The sequence below is a fragment of the Ahaetulla prasina genome, chromosome 5 (assembly GCF_028640845.1).
Source record: "Ahaetulla prasina isolate Xishuangbanna chromosome 5, ASM2864084v1, whole genome shotgun sequence".
Classification (NCBI taxonomy): Eukaryota; Metazoa; Chordata; class Lepidosauria; order Squamata; family Colubridae; genus Ahaetulla; species Ahaetulla prasina.
The window spans coordinates 887,597-902,640 of record NC_080543.1 but is presented as its reverse complement, the minus strand read 5'-3'; the positions used below and the strand labels follow the sequence as shown (position 1 = coordinate 902,640).

General features: G+C 50.0%; 2 protein-coding genes across 7 annotated transcripts in view; one reads left to right on the top strand and one right to left on the bottom strand.

The window, feature by feature from the left end:
- The first annotated feature begins 3,329 nt into the window (after window positions 1-3,329).
- IL18BP (interleukin 18 binding protein) lies at window positions 3,330-10,122 on the top strand. Of its 2 annotated transcripts, XM_058185304.1 has the most exons (6): window positions 3,343-3,483; window positions 5,363-5,425; window positions 6,293-6,352; window positions 6,820-6,949; window positions 7,660-7,819; window positions 9,344-10,122. In XM_058185304.1, exons 1-6 carry the CDS (start codon window positions 3,465-3,467, stop codon window positions 9,395-9,397), a joined length of 486 nt encoding a protein of 161 aa, XP_058041287.1. In that variant the 5' UTR covers window positions 3,343-3,464; the 3' UTR covers window positions 9,398-10,122. The 2 variants fall into 2 exon arrangements, with proteins under 2 accessions (XP_058041288.1, XP_058041287.1); XM_058185305.1 differs by lacking the exon at window positions 6,293-6,352 and having other exon boundaries at window positions 3,330-3,483.
- A 1,822-nt stretch (window positions 10,123-11,944) lies between these two features.
- NUMA1 (nuclear mitotic apparatus protein 1) overlaps window positions 11,945-15,044 on the bottom strand; it is a 47,644-nt gene continuing 44,544 nt past the window's right edge. For all 5 annotated transcript variants that reach the window (XM_058185241.1, XM_058185246.1, XM_058185244.1 and 2 more), the window contains 2 exons: window positions 14,166-14,327; window positions 11,945-13,101 (listed from right to left, as the gene is read on the bottom strand). In XM_058185241.1, the coding sequence (XP_058041224.1) occupies window positions 13,075-13,101; window positions 14,166-14,327 (189 nt within the window). In that variant the 3' untranslated portion in view covers window positions 11,945-13,074. The remainder of the gene's footprint in view (window positions 13,102-14,165; window positions 14,328-15,044) is intronic.

Here is a 15,044-nt window from a genome sequence, read left to right as displayed (position 1 = left end):
GATATAATGAAAGGAAACAGTAGGACAGGAACGGTAGGCACCTTTGTGCTCTTATGCACAATTGTCCTCACTGTCAGGAAGTTTCTCCTTAGTTCCAGATTGCCTCTCTCCTTGATGAGTTTCTATCTGTTGCTTCTCGCCCTGCCTTCAGGTGCTTTGGAGAATAGCTTGACTCCCTCTTCTTTGGGGCAGCCCCTCAAATACTGGAAAACTGCTATCATGTCCCCACTAGTCCTTCTTTTCTCTAGACTGGCCATTCCAGTTCCTGCAAGTGTTCTTGAAATGTCTTTGTCTCCAGGCCTTTAATCATCTTAGTTGCTCTTCTCTGCACTTTCTCCAAAGTCTCCACATTTTTTCTGTAACGTGGTGATCAAAACTGGAGGAGGTGAGAGGAGGAGGAGGAGGAGGCCTCTTGGAGCCCTTCCACCTTAATTTCTCCAGGTGCAAACCATCTGGCAGACTTCCCCCTCCAGTTTCTGGCAACGGGCACCTTTCCAGAAACCCAGGTGGGTCTTGTTTCCTTTGGCCTTGCCGACCTTGGGGTTTCCCACCTACCTGGCAGGAGGTTTGAAGGCCGGGAATTCAGTCACTTTAATCCAAACCATCTCTCTCTCTTTCTCTCTCTCTCCCCAAGGAAGTGAACATGAATGAGTACAGGGCTGTTTTCCCGTCAGGGTTGATGAGCTGCGATGGTGCGTGCGTGATGTGAATCAGACCAGAGCGAAATTCCGTGAACTGGGGGTTGTTTCTGTGTTGGGACACTGGAAGGACAAGGGGCGGGCCCTGAGCTGGTTTTCATCCTGTGCATTGCCTCAGAGAGGGCTAGAAACCCACTCAGTGGCAGCCTTTGAGTTGGGGGGGAGGCATTTGGGGCCGCTGGGTCAAGTATCCGCCCTTCATCCAGACCCCTTTGGTAAATTGCCCTCTTAGGCAGTTTCTCCTTAATTCCAGCTTGCTTCTCTTCTTGATGAGTTTCCATCTGTTGCTTCATATCCTGCCTTCAGGTGCTTTGGAGAATAGCTTGACTCCCTCTTCCTTGGGGCAGCCCCTCAAATATTGGAACACTGCTATCATGTCTCCCCTGGTCCTTCTTTTCACCAGACTAGCTATGCCCAGTTCCTGCAGCCATTCTTCCTTTGTTTGAGCCTCCAGTCCCCTCATCATCCTGGTTGCTCTTCCCCGCTCTCTTTCTGGAGTCTCCACATCTTTTTTTATTTGTGCTGACCAGAACTAGACACAGGATTCTAGGAAATCTGGGGAGCCGTCTTTCCCCAGTGGGATTGACCCCCTCCACTTCTATTGGCAAAAGGGCTTATCCCAGACCCCACCAGCCAAGGACCTTCAGTTGGTGGAGTCCAGGCCTTTTTCTGCCACAGCCCCCACCTCTGGAACATCTTGCCCCCCACCACCACCTACCCCCGGAGGTGAGGTCCTCTTTTAGCCTTCAGGAAAAGCCTTAAAACCTGACTCAGCCGGCTGGCCAGCAAAGGGCCCTGGAGGAGGAGCCGCTGGCTGGAAGTGGTTGGTGCACTAACAGAGAAGGCACCCCTCCCCCCCCTCCTCCAAGGTCATGGGTTGGTTTTTTTTTTTACTTTGCTTTAATTTTAATCTATTTTTATATTGATAATCAGTATATGTTTGATTTTTTTAAACATAAGTTTCTCAGAGGTGCTGGAACCATGAGATGAACAGTATTTAAATTAGAAAAGTAGCTAAATTAGAAAGATAGATGATAGATGATAGATGATAGATAGATAGATAGATAGATAGATAGATAGATAGATAGATAGATAGATAGATAGATAGATATAGACAGTAGATAGAAGATAGATAGATAGATAGATAGTAGATTTATTTTATTTATTTATTTATTTATTTGATTTCTATACCGCCCTTCTCCCGAAGGACTCAGGGCGGTGTACAGGCAAAAATAAAACAAACAGTACAATATATAATTTAAAATGGAATTAAAAAACTTATTTTAAAATTGGCCTGAAAATTAAAATATACAGTGAGCTAAAAACCCCATTTAAAATTAGTTAATAAGAATTTTAAAATTTGATAAAATACAATTTAAGACAGCCCCGCGCGAATAAAAAGATGTGTCTTCAGTTCGCGACGGAATGTCCAAAGGTCAGGTATTTGGCGTAAACCCGGGGGAAGTTCGTTCCAGAGTGTGGGAGCCCCCACAGAGAAGGACCTTCCCCTGGGGGCCGCCAGCCGACATTGCTTGGCGGACGGCACCCTGAGAAGTCCCTCTCTGTGAGAGCGTACGGGTCGGTGGGAGGCATGTGGTAACAGCAGATGATAGAAGATAGGCAAATAGATGATAGATAGATAGATAGATAGATAGATAGATAGATAGATAGATAGATAGACAGACAGACAGACAGACAGTAGATAGAAGATAGAAGATGGATAGATGATAGATAGATAGATAGATAGATAGATAGATAGATAGATAGATAGATAGATAGATAGATAGATAGATAGATAGATAGATAGATAGATAGATAGAGATAAAGAGAGAGAGATGAAAAGGACACCATACCTGAGGGGGCACCAGATGGCCATTCCTGCCCTTCTCTTGGGCACTTCTGAGGGGCAGACTCAGGAACCCACCACTGACTTCTTCTGCCTGGTTACTGGGGGCTGCTTGGCACCTGCAGCAAGCAGCATATGTGCTAGGCACCTTTTAACCAGGTGTGGTGGCCCTGGCCTTTGGCTACCCCATGGGACAGGTAAAGGGGTGAGAGGTGACATGCCAGCTCTGCCATCTTCGCTTGCTGGCATCCTGCCATGAACGGAGGGAGGGGCAGAGGAAGTTAGGGAAGTGGTGCAGGTGGTGAAAAGAAGAGTGCAGGGAGTGGGGGGAGAGAAGGGAGGACAGTGAGTGGAACCAGAGGTGCCAAGCGGCCAGATTCACCGCCACAAGGACGCCTGGGCTGGGAACGAAGGCCAGAGCTCTCGGAGAGGCACCTACGCTCAGAGCGGCTCCCAAAACATGGACCCAAGATGCCAATGGACGCTGACGGTCCGATGGGGCGGGGGAGGCAAACGGACAGAGGGAAAATCTTGTATTTTGAGGTTGATTCAGCCTTCCATCCTTCCCAGGTGAGTCAAATGGCTCTGTAAACTGCTTGGAGGGGGCTGGAAAGCGGTATATAAGTCTTAAGGGCGATTGCTCTGGCTATTTTGCCTGGGAACCCGCAGCCCTTGCCTTGATTCTGCCGCAGCCCCTTAGGAAAAGAACCAAACGGAGTCGGGGGGTCTTTCTTCCCTAAAGCTCCGGGCTCGGGCAGGGCTGGCATTGGGTGTTTTTTCCCATTGCGGCGAGGGGTGGGCGGCTGAGTCAGGAGAGCAGAAAAATGCTGATTTGATTTCCAAATGAGGCTATAAAGCGCCGCCGCTGCCTCCCGCCACATCAGCCAGCCCTGCCCGGAGGGAGGAAGGAAGGACGAGCCATGCCCCCTTCAGACCCAGGTAAGCCCCGGGCGCCTCCCACCTCCTCCCGCTTCTCGGGGCCAGGACGGCGGGCCCTTCCTCCCCTGCCGGAGTGAAGCTTTGGCAGCGCCCACCTGAGCCAGGTACGCCGGTTCAGCTCCCCCGGCCGCCCTGGAGCGCTCAGCCCGGGGCGCCAGGCAGCCTGGCAAGGGGTTGCTCCGGGGCTGCCGGACGGGAGGGGATCGGGACCCTCCGGCGCCCCTTCTGCGTCTCCGGAGCCGAGCCAGGCGCCCCGAAGGGAGAAGAGAGCCAGTCGCGCGGGGAGGGGGCCGGAACGAGCCCTCGCCATCAGAGGCAGCCCAAGCAACCTTCCCGGGGACGCTGCCGGCTTTCAAGGGCGACAGGCGAGGCTAGTCCACCTTTGGGGCAAAGGAGCAGAGCCCTGAGCGGCCGAAAGGAGAAGGGGGGCAGCCCAGCCTTGGACCCTTTGGGCCAAATTGTAGGGACGAAGAGCCAGGTGGACGGCATAGAAGCCGCCTTGAGCCGCAGTGGGCGAATAGGCGGCAATATAAATTTCCCAAAATAAATATAAGTGGGATGGATGAGTGGGTGGGAGGGTGAGTAGGTGGGCTGTTTATATATTGAATTTAATGACTATCTTTTATTTAATTAAATTATTATGCAAGCTGTTTTGGGAAAACTTTGAAGACATTTAACATAACATAACATAACATCAGAGTTGGAAGGGACCTTGGAGGCCTTCTAGTCCAACCCCCTGCCCAGGCAGGAAACCCTACTACACCATCTCAGTCAGATGGTTATTTGATAGTGGGGGATCCTTGGTTCTCGCTGAGCTGGGTTGTTTGCTTGCAGACATTTCATTACCTGAGTAGGTAACACCATCAGAATTCTGGTGTGTGGGTGTGTGGGTGTATTCTGCTCCCTGTTTATATATCAGCGGTTTGCCCTGTCAGTTTTGGTGGGAGTTTTTGGGGTTTTCTCCTTGCTAGTTCCTTTATCAGGATAGTCTTTTCTGCTTGATCGTTTGCCTGGTGTTAACCCCTGCTTATCTGACGTGAGATGCTGGAGACAATCTTATTTTATTTATTTATTTAAATTTTTATACCGCCCTTCTCCCGAAGGACTCAGGGCGGTGTACAGCCAAAAATAAAAACGGCAAATATACAAAGTTAAAATATCAATTTAAAATACCTATTCAATAGTGGCCGAATTAAAACCGTCAGATTGACCTAACCTAAAATACCCCATATAAAATTACAAAGGATTAAAACTTTAAAATTTAGAATTTAAAAAATCAGTCCAATCCCGCTTGAATAAATAAGTGAGTTTTTAATTCCCGGCGAAAGGTCCGAAGGTCAGATATTTGGCGCAAACTGGGGGGAAGGTCGTTCCAGAGCATAGGTGCTCCAACAGAGAAGGCCTTCCCCCTGGGGGCCGCCAGCCGGCATTGCTTGGCGGACGGCACCTTGAGGAGACCCTCTCTGTGGGAGCGTACGGGTCGATGGGAGGCATAAGTAGAATCTGTTCTACTCTGTTTCCTTCTTGGGGTTTTTTTTTTATTGCCTCTCTTGAAAAAGAGAACAGGCATCCACTGCAGCCTGACTGAGGATTTTATTATTTTTAGTGCATTATTTTAGTACATTTATAAAGCTGTCCAACTCTAAACGATAGGCATAGCAGAGATGAGGAACCATGGCCCCTTTGTGACTTGTGGATTTCAATTCTGGTTCTTCTTGCCTAAACCTTACATTTTTCACCATTGAATTTAATTGTCAAGGAGGTCATGTTTCATCACCGTCCCTTCTTGGGTTGGAGGCAAGAGGCTGGGAAGGGGCCCCTTGCTCACTTCCCAAAGACGCCAGGGGCCCGACTGATCTCCCCCCTCTTCTCTTTCCAGACGCCTGGCCCCTCGCTGGCTGCCTGCTGTTGGTCCTGCTCAGTGTGTCCCCCTCCATCCAAGGTAGGGCTACGGGGTGGCACTGCACTGCACTGCATTGTATTCTTGTGATTGGTCACACAGCCAGATGTTCAGACTGGGTCTGGCCTCTTTTTACCACCTGTCCGAGTCCTCCCCAAGGACCTGTGATAGGCAGATGTGGATGTTTGAGGGTGTAAACGGACTTGTGGCAGGAGGTCAGCTCTTCTGAGTGAAGCTGCCTTCTGCAATTGACCGATGGCAATTTTGTCAATGACGATGGTGTGATTAATGTTTCTATTGCATCAGTGGAAGAACTTCTGCCCACACCCTCAGGAACCCAGCCCACCCACCCACCCTAACCCTAATCTATATCAAGGCGAGGAGCTGAGCTTGGCTTCCGTGCTGCCCCACAGCAGAGAGAGTGGGGCGAGAGAGGGCCCTGGGGGTCGGAGGGTGGAAATAGAGGGAGGGGGAGATGGCCGTTTATATAACAGTAGGAGCAGAGTGCAAATCCTCCCTCGGTCCAGGCCCTCCAGGCTTCTGCTGAAGTGACCAAAAGCACCTGCTTTTTTTGTAAAGTTGGTTAGTCAGAAAAGGGGCTCCCAGCCTCCTCCGGATTCTAGTTTCCAGATGCCTGTTTTATTTTTTAAACTTTAATTTAATTTAATTTTTATTATATTTATACTTATTATTTTACATTTTATTATTATATATATTTAATATTTTTTATTTTATATACTATTTTATTTATTTTATTATTAAATTTATTGGCTACCCATTGCAGAACTCATGCACAAAGACGAATGCAGACCCCCCCCCTCCTCCAAAGATCCTGGGAGGGGGAACCAGGGCTGGGTGTGCAGCTGTTGCCCCCCCTTCCCCCCCCCAACCTACCTGCTCTCTTTTCAGCTCCAGCAGCAAAGAAGGAGTCGCAAATCACTTCCCTCCTCCAGCCCCAGGCCTCCATCGGTAGGTCCCGCCAGGTATCTGGAGGGAGGGGTCAGGGGCAGTGGATGAGTATCATACTTATGACGGTTGCATTGTCTTGGGGTCACGTGATCCCTTTTTGCGAACTTCTGATGAGTGGAGTCAATGGGGAAGCCAGATTCACTTAACAACCGTGATTCTATCTTAACAACTGCAGTGATTCACTTGACATCCGAAGCAAGAAAGGTTGCAAAATGGGGCAAAACTGACTTAACGGCTCACTTAACAACAGGATTTTGGGGCTCAATTGTGGTCCTAAGTCGAGGACTACCTGTACAATCAGATGCACAGGAAGCCTCTTGGCGGAGTGGCCGGGAGAACATCCGTGGGAGGAATGGTGGGTGGCAGGAAATCCGTGCCCCCTTCTCCCTATGGAGGGAGGACGCCAAGGGCACACCTGCAGTTCCTCCATGGCTGAACAATATTTTCTTTTTCCTGGTGGCTCTCAGGACAGAAGGTTCGGGTCTCCTGCGAGGGCAGAACCATCTACCCAGAGAGTGGCATCATGTACTGGCTGGCAAATGGCACTTTTGTGGACCAGCTCTACCCAAACGGAACCGTGAAGGAGGAAGCCACCGAGTGAGTAGAGGAGGAAAAAAGTTAGTACGCTTTGTAAAGCCTTAGGAAGGCCACACCTGGAATGCTGCATCCAGTTTTCGTCACATCACAAAAAAGATGTTGAGACTTTGGAAAAAGTTCAAAGAGCAATAAGGATGATTAAAGGCCAGAACATATGAAAAACAGTTGGAATTGGGAATGGCCAGTGTAGAGAAAAGAAGGACCAGGGGGACATGATAGCAGTCTTCCAGTATTTGAGGGGCTGCCACAGCGAGGAGGAGGGGCTCCACCTAGTCTCCAAAGCACCAGAAGGCAGGACAAGAAGCAACAAGATGGAAACTCTTCAAGGCGCGAAGCAACTTAGAACGAAGGAGAAACGTCCTAAGAGTGAGGACAATTAATCAGTGGAACATCTTGCCTCCAGAAGGCAAGAGGTTTTTAAGGAGAGATTGGACAGCCATTTGTCTGAAATGGTGTAGAGTCTCCTGCTTGAGCAGGGGGTTGGACTGGAAGACCTCCAAGGTCCCTTCCAGCTCTGATTCAGTGGTGGGAAGAGAAAGCAGGCATGGGGAAGATCTGGGCCTAGCCAAGGACCAGGCAAGGGGTCGGGGGGCCAGCTAGGACTCAGGGAAGAAGCCACTCCAGCCAAGAGGTCCAGTTCCCAGGAGGGTTCGTGGTGGCTGTCTCTCTTCTTCTTCTTCTTCAGCGTCTCTTCTCCTCCTTGTCCACAGAGAGAAAGGCAGCAAACTGACCCGGAAGCTGATCTTCTCCCGGTTGACGGTGCAGGACCTCCGCACCAGATTTGATTGCCTCATCACTGACCCTTCCGGTGTATTTCAGAAGACCATCCAGTGGGACTATTCAAATCCAAAAGAGATTGAGCTGCCCAAGGTTAGTGAAAGGACCCCCCAGGTGAGGAACAACAACCGAGCACATTTCATGGCTCACCTGAAGGGCACGTGGGATCTGAAGGTTGAGGATCTCATAGGGATCCAGTTTTGGTGACTCCATTGGCCCAATACACGGGTCCCAAAAAGTGGCCAACCCAGGGCACCAATGCAAGGGCTGTGAAGATGCAGATTCCTTGTCCTTGATGGTGGGCCCCATCTTGCTCTTCCCATTAAATGAGTCTTTCCGTTAAAGATGACACCAAGCTGGCAGGAATAGTCAACACTCCAGAAGATAGGCTCAAGATACAGAAGGATCTTGACAGACTTGAACATTGGGCGCTATCTAACAAAATGAAATTCAACAGTGAAAAAAGTAAGGTTCTACATTTAGGCAAAAAACCAAAAATGCACAGGTACCGTATACGTGGTACCTTGCTCAATAGTAGTACCTATGAGAGGGATGTTGGAGTCCTAGTGGATAACCATTTAGATAGGAACCAGCGTGTGCAGCAGCTGCCAAAAAAGCCAACGCAGTTCTGGGCTGCATAAACAGAGGGATAGAATCAAGATCACGTTAAGTGTTAGTGCCACTTTATAATGCCTTGGTAAGGCCACACTTGGAATATTGCATTCAGTTTTGGTCGCCACAATGTAAAAAAGATGTTGAGACTCTAGAAAGAGTGCAGAGAAGAGCAACAAAGATGATTAGGGGACTGGAGGCTAAAACATATAAAGAACGGTTGCAGGAACTTGGTATGTCTACTTTAATGAAAAGAAGGACTAGGGGAGACATGATAGAAGTCTTCCAATATCTCAGGGGCTGCCACAAAGAAGTGGGAGTTGGGCTGTTCTCCAAAGCCCCTGAGGGTAGAACAAGAAGCAATGGGTGGAAACTAATCAAGGCAAGAAGCAACTTAGAACTAAGGAGAAATTTCCTGACAGTGAGAACAATTAATCAGTGGAACGACTTGCCTGCAGAAGTTGGGAATTCTCCAACACTGGAAATCTTTAAGAAAATGTTGGATAACCATCTGACTGAGATGGTGTAGGGTTTCCTGCCTGGGCAGGGGGTTGGACTAGAAGGCCTCCAAGGTCCCTTCCAACTCTTGTTGTTATATATTATATATAAATGAGTCTCTGAGCCAAAGAGGACCACTCTGGGTCTTCACAAGGAGCCAACATTTCCCTCCGAGGTGATGAGATCCAGGCTCCCCAGGACTGGAGGGCACAAAGCAACCCAACAACTTACAAGGACCCCAGGGTCATAGCACATTTATAGAATGCCTCTCCCCCATTTCTCTCTTATCTAAGTTACTCCTGCCCCATCTTGTCCTCTCGCTTGGATTCCAGCATCCGCTAAAATGTTTGTAGTTCGGGGTTGACCTGGGGGTCCTAGGTGGTCTCTGAGCTTGGTAGTTTTCTTTCAGATGTTTCATTACTCAACAAGGGAAGGGAAGGGGGTTTGCAGGGAGGAGGAAGACTGAAGGGTCCTTGGTGGTCTCTGAGTTTGGTTGTTTTCTTTCAGACGTTTCATGACCCAACTAGGGAATGCAGCTGGCTGGGGAATTCTGGGAGTTGAAGTCCGCAAGTCTTAAAAATCTTAAAAATTTGGAGACTCCTGGCTTAGAATATCGGGGAATAATGCTCATCTAAAAAAGATGAGCAAAAGTTTTTATTTTGAAGATTTTAAACAGAGGATCCTCACGCACAACGCAGAACTCCTTGGCAGCAAACCAAAGGCCCCCCATTCCATTCCCGAAACCCCGATTTGTGCATTTGTACAAGTGTATTTTGCAGCAACCATGGAAGAAAAGTAAATAACCAGGCTGAGAAAACCTCAGGCCCATTGTCGTCCGTCTCTTAATCCTGGGGTTTTGTAGAGTTTTGAATTTTTGAAATTTGCATAGTTTGGATATTTTTTAATGATTTTTCTACTTGACTTTTTGTAACCTATAAATTGCTTTATGGGATAGACGGGCGACATAAAAATTTAATAAATAAATAAATAGCCAGGACGAAGGTGCAACTGAGCTGGGAGGATCTGAATCCTGGAAATGCTGCAGAAGATTCAAAGTCTACCTTGAAATTTTTGTCTTCACGTGTGAAACAGTTTAATCCTGCTGCCCAAAGAAGCTGGACTTGCCCCCCATCTTCATTCAAAGAAGAAATGTTACGAAGACCCGAAAAGCTCAGATTGTGAAGGGAGAAAGTTCTCGATCCGTTTCTGTAAAATGTTTCCTCTCCAACCAATAAAACTTGATTCCCTGCTGAATCCACACCACCGATTAAAAACCCAAATTCTAAGTGCCATAATGTGGTTGTTTTTCCATGCTGGGGAAGACCGGGGTGGGGGGGGGGAACCGTTTCCCCAAATGATGGCTCAAAATTGGGAATAAGCTGCAATTTCCTAGCAACTTTAGCACTTTTATGAGCGAAGGGGTTCTCGGCAGCCCTTCCCAGGTCGTGTTCATACCTGCACTACCTCGACTTCCAACAGTTCACTTAATGGCCATTCAAAGTTACAACGGCACTGAAGAGAGACTTATGATTGTTTTTCACACTTACGACCGTTGCAGCATTCCTGTGGTCATGAGATCAAAATTCAGACCCATATATATGACAGGGACACGAGCCCCTTTGATGACCTTCTGACAAGCAAAGTCAAGGGGGAAGCCAGATTCACTTAACAACCAGGTTACGAATTTAAGAACAGTAGTGACTCATTTAACAAACGTGGCAAGACAGCTTTAACTCACTTAACCCAACTTAAGTGACTAACTTTTCACTTAGAAAGAGAAAATTTGGGCTTTATTGTGGTCGTAAGTCGAGGACTTTGGCTGGTCTGAGAAGAGGGAACCGCCCTGAAGAGGTTGCCCAGAGGGCAGTTCTGGAGTGTGGGGAGGGGGCTTTCCTTGCTGCCTTCCGTGCTCCTCGGGGCTCCTTCACAGGGGGCTCCATACCCTCCTGGACCACCGGTGGGGGACTTGGAAGCTCTGCCAGCTGAGGAAATCTTTACAGGTGGTCCTTGACATACGGCCGACGGGCAGGCCTGCCTATTACGGTTCGGTCATGTGATTGACGTAATTTTAAGGGGTTCTTTTGAAGAGTGGTCACAAGAATCCAATGTTCGCCATGGCTGCCCTTTGGCCAAAACTGGAAATCAAACCCTGGTTGATTTTGGAAAAAACTGCCATAAGACTGACGGTGGGATGTTGCCAACTGTCCTAAAAACATGACAAGGATGGGGGAAGGACGACTGCAGGAACTTCGAACTCAGTCGTAAGTCCCATTTTTCAGGTAGGTCGTAAATTGAGGACTACCCATATCATGCAACATTCCATAGTATTTGCATTAAAAGGTTTTTTCCAGAATTCTCTTTTTGGAAAAGGCATTTTTGTAAGTTGCTGTAAGTCCGCTGACTTCCGGAGCTCCTCTTAGCCAACCCTCTTGGTGCAAAATATTGTCTGTTTGTACCCAGAAGTCAAAGGGAGACCCTCGGGGGTCTCTTGGCAGGCCTAGAGGTGGTCAGCCACTGAGAAGGCGGTTGGCCCCTTCACCAAGGCCACCAACAAGGCCTTAAAGCCGTTGAAAAAATAAGGGTTTTCTTAATATTCTTAATTTCTTTCTTAAATAAGCTTTGTTAATTCTCTCAGTTCCTTCAATTAGGCAGTTGAGGTTCCTGGATGCATTTCTGAGCCTGTAAATCAAAGGTGTCCAACAACTTTAAGACCTGCGGACTTCAGCTCCCAGAATTCCCCAGCCAGGCATGCTGGCTAGGGAAATCTGGGAATTGAAGTCCAAGTCTTAAAGTTGTCTTGGGAATTCTGGGAATTGAAGTCCACAGGTCTTAAAATGGCCAAGGTTGGACATTCTGCTGTAAAAGAAAAAACTTTTTTCCGATGCTTTGTCTTATCAATTGTTTGCTTATAATTAATGATTGTAAACTATGATCTATGATTTGCTGTTCATATGTACACTCTGAGCTTCTACACCAGAGACAAATTCCTTGTGTGTCCAATCCTGCCCTGTCCGGCCTCCCAAGAAAATGTCCCCCCCCACACCCGCCCCAAGTCCTTAGGGGGGCTGACCTCTAAGTAGGCAGGCAGAGACTCAGTGCAAAGTCACATTCCAACCACTCTCGGGAGAAAAATACCATTTATTTACAAGTAGAAACATTATTTAAAATGACACATTTCCTGCTAAAGTCTCTACAAAGGCGAGAGTAGTAGAGGGTTGCAAGCAGGGGAAGACCCCAGGTGGTGCCCCCCCCTCAGCCTGGGAGCCTCCTTCCGTCAGGGTCTCCCTCTCACCCTCCAGTTGGGGGTCTCCGGTTGAGAGCCGAGGGCTGGGACTGTTCCCCAGACCCAGCCGGTCCTGGGCGGCCCCACGGCTTCTGGGCACCGCTCAGTTGTGGCCCAGGCCTGGTGCAGAAGTGCACCCCGTCTGATCTGCCACCCAGGGTCACCCCCACCCTGACTGCCTACCTGCTCCAGGTGAGTTTCTGGCACCCCAACCTGGAAAACTCCCTGGCTCCAACCCAGGCTCTACAGATTGCGATACGAAGCAAGGGCGCTAAGTACAGCTGTGACAGAAAGAGAGGCGCGTGCCCAAGCTCTCCCTCCCCCCCTCCCGAATGGAATGGCAGAGCCTCCCATCCTCTGCCAGGGCACGATCTCTGGGTGCCCCGAGAAGGCCCAAGGGCTAGGAAGCAGGACCCCACCTCACCTCTTGGCCAAAGGCTGAGCCCTCCCAGAAGTACAAGGAATCGAGAACGGAAAAGACCACGAGGGGGGCGCATCGGCAGGAGGGAGAAGACCCCCCCCCCCAAGGCCTTGGGATGCCAACCACATGGCCCTGAATGAGTGGGGGAAGGGAACGGAGAAAGAGGGAGGGAGGGAGGGAGGAAGGAAGGAAGGAAGGAAGGAAGGAAGGAAGGAAGGAAGGAAAGATAAAAGGAGGGAGGGAAAGGGAAAGGCAAGGCACAGAGGTAAAAGGGGGAAGGGGAAAAAAAAGAGGATAAACAGAGGAAGAAGGAAGAAGGGAAGGAAGGCACCTACACTCACAGAGGCTGTGAACCACCCAGGCTGGGACAGGGAGGGAGGCGAGAAGGCCAAGTTCCTAGGCCTGCTTGAGGCAGGGGGAGAGGACGCAGGGGGATGCGGGGGGCTGGCAGCGGCAGAGGGGCAGCGGCCCCCTCCTCCCTTTCCTCCAGGGAGAGATGTAACACGGTGGAATCGGCAGCCAAAACGAAGGGAGCTAGACCTTCACCTTCTGGGACTTGGCCTGCAGGAGAGAAAGAGACAGGAGGGGGTGAGGAGGGAGGGGGAGGGGGAGGGGGAGGGGACCAAGCCAGCCAACTCTGTGTCAGGAGAGTGGGAGATACTGTCACTCTCACATACACACGCACCCCCCCCCCTCCGGTGCTTCCATCCAGAAACCAGCCTTCCCCCTCCCCCGCCCACGTGGGAGTGGGGGGGAAAGGTGAGGGGACCCCCCTGTGCATGTGTCTCCCCTAGACCCAGACAGGAAAGGCTACATGCAACCCTGCAGAGCGGGCCAGCGTGCATTTGCCTGGTGTGGCCACCACCCCCCGCCCCCCCCCCCGAGACCTGTGGAAGCAAAGGATGCTCAGAAGGACCGGATTTGGGGAGGGGGGAGGACAGGGAGGGGACCGCTCCGGTCTACAGGCCCAGTTTGGGCAGCTGAGAGCAGCAGGAGAAGAACAAAGAACCTAACCTGGTTTGGGAATCGGGGTTTGTTGGCTCTCTTGCCATTGGGCAAGGGCTGACTCCCCTCCTACCCCCCACTCAAGATCCTTCCCACACCAACAGAGATCCCCCGCTTTCAGTTCAGGTAGTCCTTGACTTACGACTGTAAACACGGTCGTTTAAGCAGCTCATCCTGTGAACAATGTGATTTTATGGCATTCTTCTTCCAAAGACCAGGAAGCAAAGCCATTGTTCGCCAGAAACTGAACCGGAGTCACGTGACAGGAGGCGGCTGTGACCGGCCATAGATGCAGGGTCTGCAACAGGGTCACAGGACCGTGGTTTGTTGGCAGGGGAGAGGGCGTCGCAACTTTGAATCTGGGTCCTAAGTGCCTCCAGGGAGTCTGCCGTAGCTTTGAGCGGTTGGTAAGTGAACTGTCCTAAGTCGAGGACTACCTGTATTAGGGTGTCGATTAAGCGAACACACACACACACCCCTATGCCCAAAGGGGGCCGGGTGGAGCATCCGGCAGAAAGTCCTTTCCGATCAGATCTGGGATTAGGATATTGGGGAGGGGGGGTGCAAGGATAGCAAGCACAGCAGCCATGGAAATCTGGGGCTCCGTCCCACCCCCTTACCTTGCCCTTTGAAGGCGCAGCGTTCCTTGGAGACCTCCGGCTGCCACTCCGAGGGGAATTTTTGGGAGTCACCTTACGATTGGCCCCACGGCGCAAGAGGCTGTTCCCCAGTTTCTTCGGGGTGTTCAGGATGCTGAAGGCCAGTGAGTGACGCCTCTCAGACTGGGGAGGAAGCAAAATATATGTTCCACGTTGGAGGAGGAGGAGGGGAGGGGGGAGGAGAGGGGGGGAGGGGGGAAGGGAGGAGGAGGAGGGAGGAGGAGGAGGGGGTGTCTTAGTGCTTTCTGAGCTGGTCTGTTTTCTTCCTGAGTGTTGCTTGCTCTCCGTTTATATACAAATAGTTTGCTTGCAGAGAGCAAACCCCACTCCCTTCACAGCCCTGATGGAGTTACCTAGTTGGGTCACGAAACGTCTTGCAAGAAAACCACCCAGCTCAGAGAGCATCAAGGACTTCACAGTCCAACCCTGAGCTACAAATATTCTCTTCTCCTGAATTCCAACTAGCCAGAAATTCTAGGTGTGCCTTGGGAACCACGGATTAGAGAGCGAGGGGCTGACCTTCCCTTCAACCAATTCAATCGATAAAAGGAACAGCTGAGAGCAAACCAAGTTCCCCAGCCCTTCACACCCAAGAGCTGGACGTGGGCTCCGTTCTCTGGACCATTGGAAGACCTGAAGGACCATTCAGGCACAAAGAGTCATGGAGAACGTCTATGGGGGGGGGGGGCGCGGGCGGCTGCTAAGAACCGACCACACATTGATGGCAAGTAATCTGGGTTAGGTTTAGGTTTGTGGGTCAAAAGAAAAGTTAAAAAGCTTTTACAACTAAAGTAGCTCCCATTTTTTTTACCCTCCGGGTTCCCACTGGTACTTCTAATA